This window comes from Anser anser, assembly GCF_964211835.1.
Source record: "Anser anser genome assembly, chromosome: Z".
Taxonomy (NCBI): Eukaryota; Metazoa; Chordata; class Aves; order Anseriformes; family Anatidae; genus Anser; species Anser anser.
Genome location: NC_139723.1, coordinates 84,843,442 through 84,866,648, shown reverse-complemented (window position 1 = coordinate 84,866,648; position 23,207 = coordinate 84,843,442). Strand labels below are relative to the sequence as shown.

Below are 23,207 nucleotides of genomic sequence, written 5' to 3'. Positions count from 1 at the left end.
TAAAATATTTGGGATTTCCTGTGAGACTCTATGTCTGGGACTTGATCGGTCCTTTTTCTTGATAAGTTCACAACCTGCTTCACTGTCAACTCTTGTTGCTTTTATGCTTCCCCTAATTATTACAAATAATAAGCTTTTAATTATGAATAATTATTACAAAATGCTGATTTTCTATTGCTCCTTGGATGTTTATCTTCCAGCTACAGATCAGAAAAGGAATGTTCATATTGTTTTATCTTTCTTGGGAAGTCATTTTAGATCGGGTTTTTCAGAAGTTGCATGTGAATATCTGATACAAACTTTATCCCAAATGTGAGATGTGCTGTATGAAACAAAACCTTTTTTTTTCCTCTATAATAGTGGTTATAATCCAGAAGCTTCCCACCTATGTTTCCAATTTTGCTCTTTGTGCTAGTCAAAATATACTCCTCCACCACTTTATTACCAGCATTTCCCTCCAACGTGTAGAGCCAGGCTCGTCCCCAGGGTAGTGCAGTATGGGCCAATGTGTAATGTAACCACACGTGCCCATTTCCAGCATCCTCCATCCGTGTTTTCCTCTTCATGGGACCCATGTTATATCGTATTGCTCTCTATTATTGCAGGGAGTAGAAATATGAACATTTTGCTCATTTTACTGGAGAAGTAAGTATTTTTCGGAGCTTGTTAAGTCAGATTCAAATCTGCTTCCACTGAATGCAAATGTGAGTTTTAATAAACAGTTCAAGTAAGTGCTTGCCTTTCACTTGTCAGCCAATTTCATTGTCTTCAGTGACCAAGTCTTGATCTCTTGTCAGCGAAGGAGAGTTTTTGGACTCAGAGGCTAGTGCAGCTCGACTCCTCTGGTTTGGGTTTGATCTCAGAATCTCATTGCTTCCTAGTGGATGCCTTATTTACCCCTTGATATCTAGGGATTTTTGAGCACCTCTGATGTCTTCTCAAGTGCTGGGTAAATAAAATTGCTGTTTCTGACCTGTGCAGAAGGCAGATTAAGATCATTGATTTTCCTCACAGACTCCACTTACTGTCTCCATTGGCTTCTATCTTTTTCTTCATGACTGCAGCAGTCTGTCACATTGCTGCATCCTGATATTCCCCCTTTTTTCCAACCTCCTCTACTTTCTGATCCATCTTAGTGACTGTTTTCAATCACTCTAATCTACAGGTCATTCATGCATACCACTGGTTTTGTTTTATTTTCCATCCACCCTGTGGACACAGTGAGTCATATTTTCCTTATTTTGCAGGAAAGAAGGAACTGGATCTTCAGCATGATTAATCATCTGACTTTCCTATCTCTGTGACATCTGTGTTAATAGTCTAGGGGGATCACTTTCCAGTTGTCAGGAGAGTAGCAAGATCATTTAACACTGAAGTCTTCAGTTCCTCTTCTCAAGGGCACAAGGATTATGAAGTGGGGAAACTGAGGTAGAGTGAAAGTAAGTGATTTTCCACCGACTTTGGGAAGCCAGTACATGGCCTGGACTGTCAGTTTGTCAGGGCAGGGCCTGCATATGGCATCGTGTTTGGGTGGCATGGAACAGTGTAGGGCAGCACCATTACCAAACCTGAAGAAATAGGATTGTTAAAATTATTAATGGAATTAAATTAAAACTATTGTATGGAATTAATGTATATATTATTAACTTGTAACTGAAAGGGGAGCCAAGTCAAAAAAGCTGGGCTTCCTGTCATGTCCCAATAATGTCTTTGCTAAAGAAAATGCACACAGGGAAGGAACGTGAGAATTGCTAGAAAGAAAGTACAGGGAAAGTAAAGGCGAGTAAGAGAGGGAGTTCCAAAAGAAAATGCAGTAATGTGCCTTGCTTGTGAGGACATTTGTGCTTTCCTTTCACCCCTTCAGAGAAGGCACCCTCTACTTCCCCTTGCCTGCCCATCTGTGGTAGACCAGCAAGCTGAGTCAGATTTTGGCTTTGCTTCACTGGTGTAAAATGACACTGGTTTCTGTCCATTTTTGCTTGCCTCTGGGTTTAGTCTGCCTCTGGTAGATGCAGGATGAGGGTAGTAGTAGCTGTCACCTTGGAAGATGAGTGGAGATTGCTTGCTGGCTGGGATAAAATGAGATGAGCTGGTGGTTTTGGGGAGTGAGTTGGCTCTGGAATGCAAGGTGCTGCTCCGTGCCCTCTCCTCGCACTGCTTGTGTAATGCCCTAGACAGGCTCTAACATGCCCAGCAGTGCATAAAGTCTTTTGGGTCCTCTCCATTTATTTGCTGTAGAACAGCTCCCTTTAAAAAGCCTTCTTGTCTGAGCTGAATTTTCACCTTGCCTTCATGCTTCAGAAAGGCAGCAAGACCCCCCTGAGGTGGGATCTTGGGGAGAAGGCGGCGCAGACACAAAACTCCTTGCTGCAATCCATCCACTCTTGTTCGTTCTTGCCTACTAGTTCAAAAACCTCATAATTGTTCAAAACCCGCATAATTGATGTGCTCTGCTATTAAAACCTCTGCTTGTGCAGGGGTTGTTTCTTGTTTGGATTATGGCAATGAGCTTTTTGCTTTGCTTCCTGCTGCTTCGACAGCCGGTCTTGACAAGCCCTTCAGAATTACTGCTGCTTTGTTAATTTTCTTCCTCTTTTTTGCCCCCTCCCTCTATTCTTGCCTTATGGCAGTGTTTATCTGACCACATACTGCTTCTGCATTTACAGCTACCAATTAGGTTCAAAATATTGCTTTGACATTTACCTGAAATTCAAGGTTTTTCTTGCTAAGACGTCCAACTTAAGGTGTTTGTTAAACACAAGGTGCCAGGTTGCTCGTTCTCCTATACGTTAGGGGTAAGTCCCGTGATTAATGCTGTCCGTAAGCTTGTGATGTCTGTAAACTGGCAGTCAGTTTGCCCACAGCAAAACTCCCTTCATGAGAAATTTGCTCACAGTGAATGCGCAGAACGCTGATAGCGTTTCTGGTTATTACGTCTTTTATAAAGTTTTCCCTTGTCATCACCAGCATCAGATGTTGGGGAAAAGTGCTAATTTTAGAAGGGTTAGAAATAGAAAATGGAAATAACACTAGGGCAAATTGAGCAAATGGCAAAGTTCCACCATTGGTAATTGTTGGTAATGATCCAAGGCTTTGATGTTACTTTTTTTTTTTTTTTAACTCTGTGACATGAACTGTCTAACTTACATAGAAGACCTCTACATCTACGTCATTTCCTTGGCTTTCCTTCCCTTCCCTTCTCTTCCTTTAATCTCTCTTATACTTCTTTTTTGTCTTGCTTCTTTTTATCTGCCTTTTCTGTTCACATCCTGTATATGCATCCCTATTGCAATTCTGATTCACAGAAGCTTAATTTACCTCATTTTCTACCGGATGAAGTGTAGTTAGTGCTGAGAGTGAATGTGCTAGTATTTAACTACCATAATATGCCAAAGAAACCTGCTGATGGAGCAGTTCGTGACTCTGATCTATTTTCTCAGTTTGTTTGCAGATTTGGACAGATAGTATTTATGAACATTTAAAACTCACAATTGAAAGGATTAGAAAATTTTACATTTTTACAACTAAAATCTCCTAACTCAGGGCTGATTGACTGAAATCAATGGTGATACTTAGAGTAATCTTGTTAGGAACAGAATTAATTCAGGTCAGTGTTTGCAAATGTCTCATCCTTGATTTTTTTTACTCAGTCTTAATACTAAAAACCATTATTTGTGGGAGTTTTTCTTACTAGGAGGAATAGGCCTATAGAATATTCAGTCCAGAAAATGCTGTACGTTACGCTTGTGTCAGTCTTGTGGACTTGCAGTGAGACACAGTCCTATGAGCTGTGTAATGTGTCTTCTATGGTATGTTTTGTGTATATATAAGCCTGTATGTTGCTAAACTCTGTAGCACCTGCTCATTGGAAGAAGAGCACTGGATGGTCCCTTTTTCCTGTCTCGTTCAAGATCAGACACTTGGCTTGCTCCTAACCCTAAGCTCAGCTCACCACCTTGTGTTTTCTCCTTACCATGTAGAGGAAGAAGCATCATACCCTGCTCCCTGATTGCCCTCATCAGGTATTTCTGTACCTCAAGTCCCCCGGTCTACCATTTCAAAGCTGAGTATTTTAAGCCGTTCCTCATGAGACATACCTACCATTCCTCACCGTTAGTCTTCCTGATCTCCTCTTGGATCTTACCCAACATTTGTGTGTCCTCCTGTAAACTTGATGCCTCAGTGAGAATACGCAGTGTTCCCAAAAAGGCCTGATGAGGTGGGAGCATTAGAAGGTGGTTTTATCATTTCCTTTGCTTTAGGGACAGATCCCCACACTACCTTTAAGCATTTACTTCACTTTCCTTCCAGCTGTTACGTGCAGAGTGAAGATGTACAAAGGGAAAAGACTTAACCAATTGTTTTAATTCTTCATTTCATCTTCCTGAATTTTGGCTACACATTAGGAGAGTTAACCTCTGAGGGACACATCGATACCTGCTACTTATCCAGACTGATGCTATTTCAGTTTGCAAGTTAGTATCTAAGCTCAAAATAGCCAATTTAAATCCAATTAAAAATTTCAATTCCAACTTGGTTTTCCCACACTTCTACTCCCTCTCCCCATGCATCATTCACTGCTGCCCTTAGCAGTTAAAACATATTTTTAAGGCCATACAGTTAGATGTCTTTTACAAGGACATTTACGCTATTCTGCCAGAGTCATAAAGTGCAGCAAAAAAAGTGTTAGACTATGATGCATGGGAGAGAATCACGGGTGTTTATTTCAACAAGCCTGAAAGAGAAGGTGTCTTAGTCAAAGTGAGAATTTTCTCATATTTTCTTCACACCCAACTTCTACTTAGAAGTCATCACCTCGGGCAACCTCAGCTGATTAAAAGCTGTCAGAGCAGTGTCGAAGGTACGTGACTCCCTGGCAAGCCACAGCACTGCATTAGCTTGCAGGCATTACAGTATAAACTACACACCCTTTGATGTCATTTTCCAAGTTGAGGGGGCAGTTTAGGATGCCAGCCCTTTATTTTTTCACAGTGTTTAAACTACTCCCTACCTCCCTCAGAATTTCCTTTCACAAAAAATGCCTTTACCAGAAAGTTGGTTTTCAATATAAAAACAAAACAAAACAAAACCAAAAAGATTAAAAGGCACAAAACATACAAGAATAACCATCATAGATTCTTTCAAAATTTGTCATTTATATGTCAAAAAAAAATCTGTGGTGACATGCATTGCACGATTTGGGTGGTGGGACGCTTCTGTCACATGTGCCCACACTACAAGCAACCCTGGGCTCCCTGTGCTGCTGGCGGAGGGAGGCTTTGTAGCAGTGATCAGCCTCCCCTAGGGGAAGGACAGTCTTTGATCAGGTGAATCTTTCCCAAACCTATCTGTACTGAGCCAGTCTCTACTGATTTTTAAGGACCAAGACAGTTAGCTCAGGTGGAAATGCCTGCACTGAAGATACTTGGACAATGTCCTAAGAGAACTATGACAACAAGGAAGTTATGTGCACGTGTTTCCACAGTACAGAGCAAAGAAATACTTCCTGCGTGTTTTGGGAGCCCTGTAGAGCTACTCCGCTTTTTTGCTGCAGGAAGCAGAGAGGCCTTTTTTAATGCCCCATATCCGTCCTTCTAAACTGCCTGTGCTGATAACTGCTGCCAGTTGGACTAGGGGATGGAGGTGGTCTGAGAGATGCTCCAGTCCTTGTAATCAGCCCGCTGACCAAGAAACCTAGCGGGGTTCTGGATGCCCTTTCTTTTGGGCAGAGCAGGCGGGCAGATTGTTTCCTGGCTGTTCCCACACAGCCCAGCCAGGAAGTTAACTTTCAGTATTGGCAGCACCAAATGTTCACAACTCAGCTGCCAGGATTCTGAAATCATGAAATTGGGTTAAAATGGAGAAGCTTAAAAATAACAATCAGCAAGATTCTTTTTCGTTGACTTCTGAGCCATAGGAGGGATTTGGCTTGTATTGTCAAGTGTTTCTTCAGACACAGCTTTTTTAAATACATGTGAAATTTCTACCCAACTATAGGTGGAGTTTCCAGAAGACTGCAGGCATCATGAGACTTGCAATGACTTTGTGAAAGTTTAGAAGACAGGGAGTTGTGATGGTTGTGATTTGCATTTGCTTAAAAAATACCGTCTTCCCAAGTAGGGAGAAGCAGCAATATGGAGTGATTTAGTGAAGTCATCAAATATGATAAATGATAAATCCTTTGCCAGCATGGCCAACAAATCAGAGGAAAGATCCAGTGCCCACCACATTTAACAACTATGGGAGATGTAAACTGGAAGTTTGGAACGTTTACTTCTTTGGCCCTGGAGTTTTTCACATCAGTCTCCAACTTTTTGTACTTGTGACTTGCTTCATGCATCTGTATGTTCTTTAGCACAGATGGTTGCTGGCCTTCCAGTTTAGTTGGGGCAACTGCTGGTGTGTTCAGACAAGGACCTGAAGAGTCTATGGGAAGTGAAAATTAAGTGTTTGTACGAGTAAGATAATGAATTGTGGTTCTTGGTATCTTTTTGTTGTTTTTGTTGATGTTTGTGTCAGTCACCTTTCCGTGTTAAGAAAAAGGACACGAGAACTCGTGCTGATAGTGAACTAATGAATGTTATCAAATATCAACTGCCTCATTTTCTTGCTAGAGGGCTGCAGTTTAGCTGGCAGAATGGAGAGGAGTTGGCAAATTGGACCGGCACCTTTAATTTCACGGATGACGGAGCAGTGAAGAGTGGCAGTGACACAGGCACCAGGTACCAACACCAGAGGGAATGACTACTGAGATCTCGTGCTCTTTGTATGAACCACAAGCGTGGGCACAGGCTGTATGAACAAACAGATTTACAGTTTGCTTTGGCTGCTCAGTACTGCTCCCCATGTCACATAAGAGGCTGGGGGTGCCCAAGCGCTGTGCTGTTTTCCCCCTTTGAGGTCCCAGGGCCGTTTTGGAACATGCCGTAAGCATCCATGCAGGAGGGTGACTTGCGTCCTGGCCTCTCCTATTTTCATTTCCCCCACCAAGGCCATGTGTCAGTATATGGCAGTGTGGGAGAGTGGGACTTGGGTGGGCAGTGGGTAATGTCCCAGCATGCTAGTGTTGATGCAAGCAGAGCACACTGGAAAATCTGACCCAAGGCTTTCTTTATAACAGAATATATATTTTAAGAAAATGTAATTTAATTTGAAATCCTTCCAATCCTTCCAATTTGTAACACTTCCAGGGGAGAAGTGTTCTATCAATACAAGAGCAGAGTATTCCCTTTATTTACTATTCTGAGATGATTTAAGAAGTGCTAATGTGCTGTTGCACTCTTGGTACTTATTAATTTGTAGTAGGATCCTTTAGACTGACATTTATATATGAAGGGTCATGAAAGGCCATGTGCATAGGCAGGAAACTGTCTGCAGTTGTCTCCAAAGAGCTCCGTGACTATCACATGCTATCTGTATAAATCAGTGTCAGGTGTGGGGGACATTTGGGGTGTCTTCTGGAACCTCAGCTATAGAAAAAAGCCCTGCTGGGAAGACTGTCTAGTTCTCAGCTTTTGTACAGGGCAAACTCCAGGACCTTTACCTTGAGGATCAAAGTTTTGTGAGTTCAGTGCACAAAGATACAAGGTGAAATATTCTCGTGGATAGTTAAAAAAGGACCTTCCAGTGAATAGTACTTACTCCCCGTCTCTATTGACATGAAGGAAATAAAAAATCCTGAATCACGTGTAGTATCAAGTTCAAAAAACAGCAGGAAAACCTTAGAAACACTTTAAGTTAAAGAAAAAAATAAAGTAACTAAAAGAAGCTTACATATAATAAGTATGTATAAATAAAACTCTCCCTGGATAAATTACGTATTTTGTGGGAAATACCATCACACTATATTTCGGTAACCATACGCCACTACAGCTGTGGAGCTGAGAGCATTTCAAAGGCAAGTGGAAGTACAGTCTGACCTGCCAAAAACCACCCAGTCTCACTGAACCACAGCAATGCTGCAATTCCTGTTGGGCTCTTAGCTGGAATGCGATCCCTATCAGTGCTGCTCAGCACTCAGCTTGTTTAACTAGCTAAGGGAGCATTATGAAAACAACCAGATTAGCTGCAGTTTTTAGCTCAGAACAAGAGATGGATGGTTCATTCTTTCTAAGTCTGTATTTATGTATGCATGTTATCTATCTGTCTGTCTATTTTGTTGCATTTTTAGTGTGTGCATCTACAGTCTGTATACTCAAAATCTTCAGCCTAGGCACTTGGCATATAAGAAGACCAAATGTGGCACAAAGACAGATATCTTCGTGAAGATAGGGCGGGTTTAATAAGTACAGATTTCCCCCTCTAGGCACGCTTGGCCACACAATTGAACCATCATGGAGTGCAGGATGGAGAACCAAAATGCTTGAGTGAAAAATACATGCTAATACTGAACAACACTGAATAGCAGTTCTCCTCTCAATCTGTTTAGCCTCTTTAACAAGGAAGAGGTTCAGGATGCAAGTGTTTTTTATACAAGCAGGATCTAATTGCACGAGTTACGTATACATTCCAAAGGTTATAATAACAATATAAATACGTAAATGTCAAAGTCAGTGTCAGGTTAATGACTGTGGAGCTGAAAGATGAGGTTTTCGAGTTAGGGATAAATCTAGCTGTGACATGCATTGCACATAAACGTGTTACAGATGTTATTTACCCATTTGTCTACTGCTTGAAAGCTAAGTATACAGCAAAATAAAAAAGAACTGTATACACGTAGAGGTGAGGCTGTGGTGAGTAACTACAGAGCTATGTCATAATCTGTTTGCTGTTTACCTTTGATCACCTTTCATACTTTTTTACCACTAGATTTCTCCTGAGAATCTTAATATAACACCCAACATCAAACTGTTGATATCATTTGAAAACAAGCCTTCCTCTAGTGAATAGTTCTTTCTGCCAAAAAGAAAACTTGCAGACTAAATTTTGCTGGCCTCATTTTACTTGTATACATTTAGACGTCTCCAGAGAGATATCTAAAGAGCACAAAACTAACTATACGTCAGCATATGCACAGTAAATACCTTTCACTGCATGGCTCTGCAGTTTATTGTGTGTCATCACCTCCTTGTAGAAGGTTTTGTGTTTAGAGGTAGTAATTGAAATATGTACTAATATTCTTTTCGTTAGGTTCTAGAATTCATATATTTACATGTACATTGGTATATTTTTATTCATACATGCCTGGTATTGTTCCAAGTATATTCTATAACTACTCTTTATCTTTTAACTGTGGTGCTGAGACATTAACAACTCATTACTCATTCTGTAAGAGTGATTTATTAGATGCAAACGAAGTACTTCCAAAGCAAAAGGCATACTGAGAAAATAATTTCATTACAATTGCAAGGCAGCCAGACTTCACAAGAGTAGTGGCCGTATCAAAACCAATGAACTGTGAAGATCAAACATGGCAAAAAGGATCAAATAGCTCAGAAGTAAAGAACATCATGTTGTCTGATTTCCATAGGGACTGATTCAGGCGTTGACTAATGTACAAAGTAAAGTGTGGCTTGCAGCTGGCATGTTTTTTATTGTCCAAGGGAGTTCACTACAGTTTCAGAAGATGAGCCCTACTCGAGTTGCAGGCAGCTCCACTGTCCCAGGGTAACCAAGCTAACCAAGGCTTTTCATCCCAGGGCATGAAACACTTTTTTAGATTGCACAGAACTGTTCCATGGAGATAAAAAGTGGTATCATGAACTTGGCTCAGTATGTGGTGCAACGGAGAGTGTGGATCAGGTTTGCAGCAGCTATTATTGTTATGAGTAGTTTTCCCTCAGAGGTCTGTATTTGCTGGGACTTTTTGAGCACCAAAAGCTTCATTTCCATGCATAGTGCATTGCTGCACATCTTCTAGGAAGCAATAAAGTTGTGAATACATTATTCTTAAGAAAAGTTTACTTAGTAAAACATGTAAGTCTCCAAAGCCATGGGGTGGTGAGGCCAACTGTAGGTGTGTACATTCAACCTAAGGAGGACTTTCCTAGAGATTTTTCTGTACATTTGGGCTCTTTTCTAGAGCTCATAGTGCTCTGTTCTCCTTTTAATACGTTTTGCAACTTACTGAGATTGTGAACCTTCATGCCTAAAGCATTTGTTGTTGCCAAGATTAAACTGCCTTAATGGCGTGATGATGCATCTGGCCTATTGGTTGGGTTATGGTGTTCTCTGCCACCTTCAGTCCATCTGAGCTGAAGATGGGGTTCAATATAGGACATAGGTAGTAAGACCACAGAAGCCTTTGATAGGTGAAAGAAGAAGAGAGCTGTATACTTTCGGGCCTGCTGGTTCCTACACTGAATTCTCCAGTATGGCACATAGGGAACTTTGTCCCAGTGGCTACAAAATAGAAAGCGTAATCCACTGATTTCATCAAATACACATTTTACAAGAATGAAAGTCAGGGCTTGAACCATCAGACCTCATTGACTAGGATGGTAGTTGAGGATGTTCCTTAAGTCACAGAGCTGAATTCCTCATACAAAGATACTAAAATCTTGAGAAACACAAGGGGAAAAAAAACCTACAACAATTGCTTACAACGATAAACTAAGATGTGTTTTTGAAATGTTATTGATGTATAAGTGTTGTCATATGTTTTGTTATGCCTCCCAGGTGGTCATCTGGATAACAACATCAGTGGCTTATTTCAATCAGAGTGATAGGGATGGGCTTGATTAAAACAGCTGAACAGCAGTTTTATTAAAATTGGAGAACTCTGAAATGAATCTGGTAAAACAGTAGTCCCTGCAGGATACCCCGCTGCTGCTTGTCAGCAGCCGGTGTTTTGATATGGTGATCAGGAAAGAAAAGAAACAACAAAGTTTCCTCCAAAATGCCCATTCAGTATGCTCTCCATTAAATCGTTCTGAGGGTGATGCTGTGAGGTGGAAAAGCCTCTAAATGGAGATGCATAGCAGTCTCTGGGGGAGGAGGCCCAGGGGGCACAGGGAGCTGTGGTGTCGGTTTGGGAGTATGTCTGCGAGATGGGCTTATCCCCAGTGAGTGAACAAGCTGCGGGAGGTAGCCGGGACTTTGCTATGTCAATTAGGGCTGTTTCTGCTTTAGGTCCTGCTATTTCACCCCCATCTCTGCTATACTGACCAGTATGTTAGATGGAAATTCTGGGGAAACCTTGGTCTTGAATAAGTGGACAGATGAGAAGGGAACAACGTGGCACTGGCAGGAGTGGATGCGTGGTCAGTTCATGCTCCTAAACGTGGTTTAGGGCAGCAGAGCCAGGTAATCCCAAATGATCCCAAATGATTTTTGTATTGGGGCATGAGGACAGGTTATCAAAAGCAGAATAGTAGGGAGCAGCAAGTGCTAGTTTGCCAGAAACTCTCATAGTAGTGGTGAAAAACACATCCGCAGGATATCACAACTGTCATCTCACCTGTACAGATGTGTAAAGTGCCTGTGAAGTCACCCGGCTGGATCAGATAAGGACTCCAGAAACAGGACACTTCTGAGATATGCCAGACTGATGCATGCACTTTTCTAAGGTTATTTGGGAGGTAGAGCTATCAATGAAGTGCTTTTAAGGGACAGAAATATAAAAGCTACTCCTCCTCTATGAAAGATCAAACTATTGAATTTAGGTCTGGTTTGTGGAAGCACTTTTGTTTTGTTTTAACATAAAAATCTTGAAGATAAGCAGGGGATTCTGAGACATTTCTGGACACTTCTGGTGCTATCTATTACCAAAAACACAGACAAACTTGTGACACTGTAAAGAGATATCTCGCCAAACATTTCAAAATGTCCTAGGTGGTTACTCAGGGTGTTCATAAGATAATAGCTGTTAAACTCAGGTACACAGTGTCTGGAAAGTGTGAGTCCTTATTCAAGAATTTCATCTCCTTATTTTTGTTTGATTATTCCAGTTCTTTTAGAAAGAAAAGCATATGTGAGCTAAAGATGCTATTTCTATCCTCATCTTCCAAAGCACTGGATATTATTTTTCCTTGGTATTCTGTACTGAAAAGCTTTCTGCTACTAGGATTTGCTTCCTGGTGCAGCACTGGTCCTCCCTACTTAGTCACCATATGTTTAGATTAAGTATCATATGTCTCTCATACTTTTTGGAACCCAAATCATTCTTATAGGTCCTTTCATAAATCCTCAGTGTCTTGGACCCTCAAAGCTGAAGCAGCAGAACTGGATGCAGTAATTCCTGGGCAACCAGCTTCAGGTGTCCCTGCTTGAGCAGGGGGTTGGGCCGGATGACCTCCAGAGTTCACTTCCAACCTTAGCCATTTTGTGAATTATTCTGTGAATGCTTATATTTTCATTTTTACATGACACTTCATAATGACAGATTTTGTTTCTAGCTACAGCCACTTATTGAAAGTTAGTGATCAATGAGACACACATATATATTAACGTTAGAGATGAAGATGGTAAAAGATTTAAACCACTTAATGCTAGTGCCATTGGCATCAGCAGGAGGAATGTGAACAATCTTTTTTCATATTTGTTGTCCCCATGGTGGAGGTAGTTTCTCTATAGAAGAAGACTCTTGCTTCTTCAGCCTCGCCTTTGTGCCCACAGCAGCTTTTCTCTCACTTCAGTCTTTCAAGCAACAGCCTGGTGTGGACAAGTCAACACAGCCTCTCAGAGGGCAGAAACAACATGTACAGCAATGAGATTTTTTGTGCCACAGCTCTAGAGAAGAGTAAGTTAATTTGAGGGCATCAAACACTTCTGCTTCACCTACTCGTTCTTGGAGCAGGGGGATCTCATTTAACACCAGTACATCTACAGGTATTTTCTTTCACAAGGTATAGTACAAAAGGTCGTTATGGTTTCCATCAGCTTCAGAGACTGCTCTTGATCTCCGTGCTAATCCTGTAGTCCAGGCAGTGTCTGTGAGGGTGGCACCTGAGGTCCCCGTTCCTGCCTGCCATTCACTTACCTCTACATCACCTTCTTCTGCCCAACAGGGATTGTACCTAAATGCCTTCTAACAAAAGCGTATGTGTGCATTCGTAGGACGATATGACACGTGAAGTGGTAGGTTGCTGTTTTTTGGGGGAAAATATCACTGTAATGATGTCGGGCCCTTAAACCTTTTGACCAAATCTTGCATATCTTCACGTCACATAGAATTATTAATAGAAGCAAAATCTGGCAGGATTTGGTCCCTCACTCACAATGGGCTGATGAAGTCAGTACCTACTTGGCTTTGTTTTGCCTGAATTTTCCAGAGCCCCTGTAATCATTATACGCTCCACTTGAGCAATGCTTTTGCTAAAAAGTTCTGAGGATCCTCTGCTAGCCCTCCTGGATGAGTGTGAGTCCCCATGTGCTTTGGGGATTGTGCCCTAGCACACTTGCAAGGTTCCTGAGTGAGGAAGGTGACTCTGGACTTGAACTTGGCCATGGATCTGCCCATACTGAAGAGTGCAAGCACTGCAAATTGGACATCTCTCTTAGTAAGTATTCAATGGAAGCCTGCAGGGCTTAGTTCACTTGTTCTCATTTCTTAGTCACTAGATAATGTGTATTTTTTGAAAGATCCTTGCTTTTCCTGCAGGGTAGGTGGAATTCTTCCTGCGATACTCTGCTCCCTTGCAGCGTAAGTGCTGCAGCCTCACCACGAGCAGTGCAGGACCAGCACTGCAGGAACGAGCAAAACGGGAGGGCGTTTGTGCAGCAGAAAACGGTTTCATTTAAAACACGCCTGACAATTACATTCAATTATATTTTCAAATCTTTGTGCAATGTATCAGACAAATCAGTGCCTCAATCCAAATGTCACTTGAAGACAGGATTGAAGTCTCAGGCTTTTTAATTCATGTTGCATGACCAAGAGAAGCTTACTTTTGATCAAAGCAGGAGCAGCCCGACTGCAGATGATCAAAGACCTAAGCGTTAGCTGGTGTATTGGGAAGTCGGATCTCTCTCTCAAGCTCAGTAAGCTGCTCAGCTGGAAGTGAGATTGCAATGGGAGACATTAAGGTTAGAAAAGAAGAAAGTCATGGTTATTTAAAACGGGAAAATTACAGAGCAAATGGCGTCTCACTTCTGGACATTCAACACTGAGGGGCATGAAAAGAGTCCTCTCCTAGCACTTGAGGTGTTAAGATATGGGATTTAATCCTGGAAAAATGTGGATTTGAAAGCTGTAACTGATCTGAATGGACATCAAGCAGTGAGTTGTGTGCACTGCCCAGTGCCATGGGAAAACGCGTGGTTTGCTGTGATTCAGTTGTCGTGTTCCCTCTTGTAAAGAACTGTGGATTCCTGGGCTGGCTTTCCCATTGACTTCTGACCTCTGAGGGATGAAAATTATTTATCATAGAATCATGGAATCGTAGAATATCCCGAGTTGGAAGGGACCCATAGGGATCATCAAGTCCAACTCCTGGCACCGCACAGGTCTGCCCAAAAGTTTAGACTGTGTGACTAAGTGCACAGTCCAATCTCTTCTTAAATTCAGACAGGCTTGGTGCAGTGACTACTTCCCTGGGGAGCCTGTTCCAGTGTGCAGCCACCCTCTCGGTGAAGAACCTCTTCCTGATGTCCAGCCTAAACCTCCACTGCCTCAGCTTGACACCGTTCCCGTGGGTCCTGTCACTGGTGATAGATTTCAGCAAAGGAAGGGAAAGAAGTACAGGGAGAAGAGATTCTGGGGTGATATGTAAGAAAGGAGATTCTGGGGTGACATATACACACTGTTTTATGGATGTGAAACCTGCCTGTCATTCCTGGAAAGCTAAAATGCAACCTTTTTTCATAGCAAAAGGAGTAGTGTAGTCAGGAGTATCACTTGTCACTAATCAAGAGCATAAATCAAAATAAACTGCACTGCACCCTTACATTTTAGCTGGATATCATACTGAGGAAGATGACGGGGAGGACAGTTTCCATTGGTGTTAATTAAGCTGGCAGGCGAATGTGTCTTTGTTCATGGGGAGCTCCGTGGTTTGGAGTGGGAGTTAATAGGCAGGAGCAGCACTTGGAGCCCAGGGAGTGGGTGAGACTGATGCCTCCTGTGGGAGAACAGGCGGGCTGCTCTCCAAATCCTCCTGGCAGGACCAGGCTCCGGGCCCCGCTGAGCAGAGGAGCTGGGTTTAGAGGACATCCACAGGGACTGAGGGAGCTCGTGTTCCTTGTACTAGAGCCTGGTGTTGGGGGAAAGGACAGCACGAAGCCCTTGTGTGGGAAGAGGTCAGCTGGAGCTGCGGGGAGCTGCCTCTGCTAATCTGCCTCGGTGTCTGAAGCAGGAGGAGGAGAGACTGAGGGGCAAATGAAGAGCATGAACATTCCTGGGAGTGGGGGAAAAAAAGTTAGTCTGCTGACTGGGTACCATTTCACAAAACTCTGGAAGCATGTGGATTTGAAGTACTTGTGAGAGTTAGTGACTTGCAGGACAGCCCTGTGCTTTTCTAAGTTGTAGGGTAATGGAACAGCTCTGTTGCAAATGCATTGCTGCCTCGTGGATTTCTTTTCACATCCAGAAATGGCTTATTTTTCATGTGATTCTTTCCTTCTTACCCTTCTGCCCCTCTGGTAGCACATCCTTTTTCTTCTCTCTTTTTGGTTTGTGGGTTGGGTAAACAGGCAGTGATCAAAGGGAGTCTTTCGGACTCAGAAAATTTCATCTCTTTTCATAAAGTGACAACTTCGTCTACTGTGCTGCGGGCTGAGGCCAGCTTTGCCATGTGATAACGTGCTGTTTGACATCTGAGCTGCAGCTCTCTAGCTTAGCAGCACATCCAGAAGTGCACAGGAAAGATAAAAATGCATATTAATCTAGATTTTTACCATTCTTAGCTGTCCTGAAGCACACACAGGGTACTGTAATCCAGTGTTGGGCTGAAAGACAGCACGAGGCTGATACACCATTGCTCTCTCCCTGAAGCGGCGTGGGAGAGGTGGGAGTGGTGTGCAAAGTGCTGGGTGTTGCATGGGGATGTATTCCTGCCTCTATCAATTCCATTGTGTAAAACGTGAACAGTCAGGGTCCCAGTCTTATCTCACTCAATGAACCAAAGTAAAGAATGAATAACACAAAACACAGTAAGAAAAATAAATACTGAAGGGGGATGAAAAGTTGTACAGTTGCTTTTGTACCTGGACCGATAGCCAGAGGGAACCCTTTCATCCCGTAAAATGCTTTGACCAGCCAGAAGTCCTATGAAATCAGTTTGGTTTTGGAAATTTATCTGGAGTACATCCACACAGGGCTTTGGTGAAGCTCTACCATATGAACTCTTAAACCAATTTCAGCAGGAGCAGCTTTCAAAATACACAAGTTGTTCAGCCCCAGCTCCACTAAGGCAAGCATGTAGGAAATATAAAAGTGCAATGGATTTCATCTGCTCTTTAGTAAGGGCTGAATGTCCAGGTGAACAATTGAATCAGAAGGAGAGCCCAAGGCTTTTGATGAGAAACCAGAGGAAGGTCCATGTTGCGTGACCTTTATCTCTGTTCTTGGGGCCAAGGAAATCTTTTTCCAGATTTGTCACTATTTATGAAACACAGTACAAAATTCCTTCTACAGAACTCATAAAAATGTATTTGTTTCCTTGAAAAATATGCAAACACACTTCCAAATAGTCACATTCTTAAAAGATTGTTGGGTTACTGTATTTCTTTGACAGTAATGAGTTCACTTCCGTATTAAGAATTTTTGATGTTCTGCTCTTGCCATCTTCTCAGCATTGGCTTCTTCCTCTTAGTCTCAAGCTTTCTGTCCCTTGCTGGATCACAGTGGTTGGTTTGGGTTTTGGCAAAGTTGAGGTGGTGAAAACCTCAGTGAGTGGTGAAGGAAACACTTCAAAGCAGTTTTTGACAGGTTAGAAATGTTCCCAGTTGGTAGCAGATTGCTTTGGGAGGCTCTTGGGCTTTTTCCAGTCACATACCATAGTCCCTTTCTCCCTCCTGTGGGTTTCTCTCTTCCCAGCTTTATCAAGTTGACTTCTGGATATATTTAAAAGGCAAAATTCAGAAGCTTTAGATGCTTCTGGCTTTAGGAGGCCCTCATGGAGATACCTAGAGATGTTGTTTTCAGGGCACGTTCTCTTCACAGTTCCCCTGGGTGGCATGAGAACTTCTCCAGAACAGCTGAAAGTTTGGGTCCCCCCAGATTTTGCTGTTAACTGTAAACATGAACCACTGATAAAAATAACAAGGTTTTCCTACGTAAGGATTTTATATTGGAAACTGAACAGAAATTCAGGTCAGATAGGATTTTTGATGTTATTTTCAAATGACACAACATCAAAATTTTACATTTCAGATGATGGTTTAAATAAAACTCTTATGGGAATCTTGTACTTTTCTTTCTTATTGAAAATTCAGAGGATAGGTTGTATTACAGGGTTGTGAATCTGAGAATTTAAAGGATCCGTAAAAATAACTTGATCTAGCTTCTGTTGTAATACCCAGTCCCCCAGGTTATCAACTCGTGTTTCTTCATTACTCCTGTAACTGCTGTATGGGCATGTGCTGTTCTTAGGTATCGGGTTTTAATACAGACTTACAGTGATGGGATGAAAGTGATACAGAGCTTGGTTTATACCCTAAATCATCTTTGTCATTTCAGTACAGTCTTGTAGAATTCGTTGGACAGCATGGGCTTTCTCTTACATGGGGTTGCTACCGTTGTGTTTTATTTCTCCTTAACACCAGTCTCGTGGTGGAGGTAGAGGAGTTCAACTAAAAAAGCACATATTTATGTCAGATTTTAATAAAGAATAGCATTGTCATATCTGATGTGTCGGAGCATCCAAATCCTTTTGTTCTCAAAGCCATCTCAATTTTTTTGAGAAGAAAATCCCAGCTCCCTCTCCCCTCCAAATACACCAAGAAAATGAATCACGAAGAAAAGCTCAATTTCACGGAGGTATGCAACAGTTTCCACAGGCAAGATGAAACCCCCAGCACTTTGCTAAGAATTTAATGAACTATTTTTAAAATTCTCAGCACATTCAGACACCTAAAGGATAGGAACAATATACCTTATGTAAACAGTGCTTTTCCCCGACTTTCAGTGGCAGCTACCACACCTACAAGAGAGATGAACTCTTTTGAAATCATAGCCAATTAATGCCTAAGCAAGTGAGAATTGTGTTAGATGCTGTTTGAAAACCTGTCCACTTAGCTTAAATCAGCTAAATGGAAACTGCTGAGTGCTCCCTCTTGAACATCTCAAAATTTGCATGTGAGTCTATGTAGGGATGGACAAACTGGACGTAGGTGGCTGTTCTAAAATTAGCAATGACATCTGTATTTTCATAGAATCATAGAATCACAGAATCATAGAATGCGTTGGGTTGGAAGGGATCTTAAAGATCATCGAATTCCACCCCCTGCCATGGGCAGGGACAGCTCCCACCAGACCAGGCTGCCCAAAGCCCCATCCAGCCTGGCCTCGGGCACTGCCAGGGATGGGGCATCCACAGCTTCTCTGGTCAGCCTGTTCTAGTGCCTCACCATCCTCTGCGTAAAGAATTTCTTCCTCAAATCTAATCTAAACCTACCCTTTTTTAGTTTAAAACCATTACTCCTTCTCCTATCACTACACCCTGACAAAGAGTCCCTCCCCAGGTTTCCTGTAGCCCCCTTTAGGTACAGGCAGGCTGCTATAAAGTCTCCCCTGAGCCTTCTCTTCTACAACCCCAACTCCCTCAGCCTGTCCCCATAGGAGAGATGCTCCAGCCCATTGATCATCCTCGTGGCCCTCCTCTGGACTCATTCTAATACTTCCGTGTCCTTCTTGTGCTGGGCCCCAATTTTCCTGTGAGGTAATAACTTGCTCTTGGGGCAAATGTTGTAGTCTCAGATTTGGTAGAAATGACAAATGACAACTTAAAGCACATTTCTGTTGAAGTGTAAGACAAGTGTTCTAGTATAAGGATTATTGATAATCTTTGTCTTTGTTCTTCTTCAGGTATTTTGAGTTTTATGAAGGGCCTTTGGAATACAACTCCACCAAATGCCTGGAATTACGACAGGACATCATTGAGGTGAAGGTTTTGTCTATGTAAGTACGAATACATTTGCTAAAAAGGTCTCTTTTCAGGCAAGATGGAAATGATAACTTATGATGAAATTATGAAAGTAGTAAGGTGCAAGAGATTCTTTCAATAGGGATCTCATCAGGGATTCCTGAGGTGAGTAGTGACATTTGAATTTGATCTGAGATCTATTTGAAAAACATGGAGGCTTTTAAATACATTGAGACATTTTGTTCAGACCCAGCATTCCCAGTTTGGAAGTAAATGCAGTGTTTGCAATATTATGTGTAATGTTATATTCCAGGCACTCTACTGAAGGTAAGAACAGACAGACTGACTCATGACAAGTTTCTGTCTAGCCTCATGCTCTGTTGTTGATGATAGACAGTAGTGAAGGCTAAGAAATGAGGCAAAAGGTTAGCCCTACCTGATAACAAATTCTGGCATGGGGTCTCTCTGAGCAGTAGGTGGTGTCTAGACTCCAGTAGTCAGAATGGACAATAAACCTCTCTATTAATTTGTTTAGATCTTTTTTGAGCCCATTTGTACTTTTGAGCCCACTGCCTTAATTTTCTGCAGCACCGAGTTTCAGTAATAACACTCAGTAAAAAATGCATTTCTGAGAAATCATAAAATATCTGTATTTTGTCTTCTCCGGTGCTGTATGTACATCAGGAAACTAACGAGATGACTGAGATGTAGCCATGAAGCTAGAGAGATGGAGTCAGGCAAAAAAGATTGCCCATGGAGCTGACTGGAAAGCAAAGAAGGATGTTTTTGTGTTGTCCTTCTGCATTTTTGGCATCACATTGTATTTAGGTGCTCATGTTATATGTAGTTCCTTACTATATCTACAACCAGTGGTGTAGTTGTCTTACCTACAATCCGTAAGGTTTGTTAAGGTCTGTGAAGTGCACTGACAGTTTCAGCTGAAAGTACAGCTGTATAAGAGCACAGCTTTAAGCGATCAAGGCCACAGCAAATAGAAGTTATTGCTCCAGGTCTGTGTGAATTTCCAGCATGTCTCCCTTGCTGACTTTGTGCACCAAAAAAAATGTAGGTTATGTCCTTGTCTTCTGTATTTGGTACTGGATGAAGGATACACAAGTAGCAACTTTGCACTGCCTGCTGACTTGCAGTGCTTAAAAATAAATAGAAGGGGTGAGAATGTGACACTTCTGCCAATGTTCTGCTGAAGATGGTGAGTTTTGAATTGCTCTTCTGCATATTTATCATATGGTACAAAGAATTACTCATTTCTCTTCATCTTTTCCAAAGGTACATAGAAGGCAGTGGACTCCTGCTCAGTTGGATAGTTAGCCTTACTTCTGTGATAGATGCCATTTGACATTAAGCTCTTTTACTATGCTGGGTTCTTCTGAAGTGCTTCCTTCTGATGTGGTACATTTCCTAAGTCAGCCCTTACGACAATGGAAAATTTCCAAGTTAATATGCTCTGGTGGGCTACAGAAAGTACAATATGACCTAATTCCTTCCTCTAACTTCCACAGCCTGGGAAATCCTAAGTTCTACTCACTTTATATATATATTTCCCTTAAAAGTCTTTGTTTTATTAGAACATTCAAAGCCCTCAAAGTTGAAGAGAACTCATTAATACCTACCAGTCATGAATAATTCTCAGACTTCAAAATTTCCCAGCCATATTATAACATTGCTGCCTAGCTCTAGGTTTTTGTAAGGCCTTTATTATATCCATTGTCCAAATGCAGAAAAGTGTGTAAGAACTGTAAGGTATAAGTGGTGGAAATACATACCACCAAAATTGTGTCACCCTTTGCTAGCCTAGTGGAATTAGGAGCATCACTGCTTGATGTAGCTGAAAGTATATTTATTAACAAGGGGGAGGGAGAGCTCCTTACACAAAGAGCTTTTTATGTTCTCTTCTCTTCACACATGCTTATCCCTGCACGTGTGCAATTGCAGTTTATACAATGAAGAAAAATCGGTTCCAAGCATCTGAGGAGGTGTATATACATGGCTTAGAGTTGCGATCTCTTAGTATGAAAAACAAACAAACAAACAAAAAAACAACTAAGTTTTGCACTAGATAGATGGACTGGTTTGTCCTATCAAACACCTGTTTCATGGTACCCTGGCTACAGCAGCTGAAGGAGGTGAATGCCATGTAATAAAGAATTTTGCTTTTCTTTCTTTTTATCTTTCAGGGTGAAACAAACTGAATTGTTTGACAGGTGGAAGAGCCTACAGATGTGCAAATGGGAGATGAATGTCACAGAAGCTAACCTATTCAAGTAAGAATGGTCCACAGTAATGGAACTGAGTAAAATTTGCTTTAGTTTGAGTTTAGCTTCCTGTTAGCTGTTCCAAACCTTCAATATGGATAGCAAGAGTAAGCACTGTAACTGTTGGAATACCATCCTTTTGAATAAATACTGACTTTTTTCTACTTTAAAAAGGTCAGCAGGGAGGGTGAAAGAGAGCTGTTGTGGCAGATGGGACAGTCTTCCCAACAAAGGCAGGGAATTTGGTATGGAAAAGACTTTTCCAGGTTTGATTTGGGCAGAAATGAAGGGCAAAAATGAGGCTGGAGCAAAGAGGTAAAAGCTATATATAATGCATCAACGAAACTCTCTGGTGGTATAAAATAGTACCATCAGTGGTGACACTGCAAATTTGGCCTACAAAATACTCAAAGTGGATTTTTTCTGTGGTGTATTAGGTACTGCCAGACCTTGTTTATTAGTTCCCTTTTTTTAATGGCTTCTCAGCCATTACTGCCTGACCATCTTCAGATGTTTCTTCTGGTATACAGAGACCTCTGCAGTTTGTTTCTGTAGTACCTTACCTTCCTTCATGTGACATCATCTTTGCTGAAGGTTCTTCATGGTTCTTTCAAGATACGGCTTATGAAACTGGTCTTGTGAAGGCAATAGTTGAATGAAGCCAAAACAGTACTTGAATGTTGTGTGTTAACATATTCAGGGGCCATATTTGAATAGTTCTATGGAAAATTTCAAAGTGGAATATAGACTGGTTAATTCTGTAAATCACTGCAATGATTCAGAATGAGGCCCCACAGATTTCTCCCAAATTCTCTTTAATAATTGCAGGAAAAGGCTGGCACGAGTTAATGAGAGAATGTGAGGATGCATGTGCTGAGTTAGTCACTAACATCTTTAAAAATAACTGTTAGCCCCAGATTCATTGCGTTTTTTTCCAATATAAACTTCCACACATATGTTTTTAATGTATTTTTCTGTAAAATATTTGATGGGCAATTATCGAAGCCCATTGTGGGGAAAAAAAAAAAAAAGAGCTATATGGAATTATATGGGATTAGAGCCTTCTATCGTAAAGACTCCTTGGAGTGAGAGATCTGGGTCCTAATGATTGTGGCCAGAGTGCAAGGAGCACACAGAAGTACCAAAGCCAGCTGAGAGTTGGGAGCGATGAGAAATGACCATCTAGAGACCATCTGGAGGAACGTCACTCTCAGGCCAGCAACACCTGCACTATAAGCAAAGATCATACTTACTTTTGTATCTGTAGAGTCAGGAAAACAGTTTTGTGGATGGTCTTCCTCCATCAGATGTCAGACATTTACATTAATGAATATGAGTCAGGAAAACTATTTGGACGATAGATTAAACAACATCTCTTCCAATTCCTTAATGCAGAACTAATGAGGAAGGTATTCTTATCTCAAATATCACAATTCAGTTCCACTACCTGCTTTTCATTATTTAACGATCTAGTTACTTGAAATTACTCATTGGCTCACTCAGTCTCAGTTGCTACCTTGATCTGGTCATCATACGATGTCATTCTGTTTCAGTCAAGTATGTAATAGTAACTGGACATCACTGAAATGTTTGCATAATTCCGTATTTGCTTTCTGATTCTTGTAATAAAACCCCTAGAGAAGAGTGGCTTATTTTTCCAACTCCTAGTGAGGCCACATACCCCAGAGGCAAGGTACTTAATCTAGCCATTTGGCTTTCACAGAATCACAGAATTGTAAGGGTTGGAAGGGACCTCAAGAGATCATTGGGTCCAACCCCCCTGCTAAAGCAGGTTCCCTAGAGCAGGTTGCCCAGGTAGGCGTCCAGGCGGGCCTTGAATATCTCCAGAGAAGGAGACTTCACAACCTCCCTGGGCAGCCTGTTCCAGTGCTCTATCACTCTTACCGTGAAGAATTTCTTTCACATGTTGGTGCGGAACTTCCTGGGCTCCACTTTGTGGCCATTGCCCCTT

The 23,207-nt window shown here is 41.7% G+C and overlaps 1 protein-coding gene across 8 annotated transcripts in view; it reads left to right on the top strand.

Moving 5' to 3' along the window:
* Window positions 1-23,207, top strand: part of ST8SIA5 (ST8 alpha-N-acetyl-neuraminide alpha-2,8-sialyltransferase 5) — a 76,369-nt gene that overhangs the window by 38,614 nt on the left and 14,548 nt on the right. For 6 of the 8 annotated variants that reach the window (XM_083818864.1, XM_083818862.1, XM_083818863.1 and 3 more), the window contains 3 exons: window positions 6,615-6,722; window positions 18,905-18,997; window positions 21,158-21,244. In XM_083818864.1, the coding sequence (XP_083674990.1) occupies window positions 6,615-6,722; window positions 18,905-18,997; window positions 21,158-21,244 (288 nt within the window). The remainder of the gene's footprint in view (window positions 1-6,614; window positions 6,723-18,904; window positions 18,998-21,157; window positions 21,245-23,207) is intronic. The other 2 variants (XM_083818868.1, XM_083818869.1) reach the window with 1 other exon arrangement.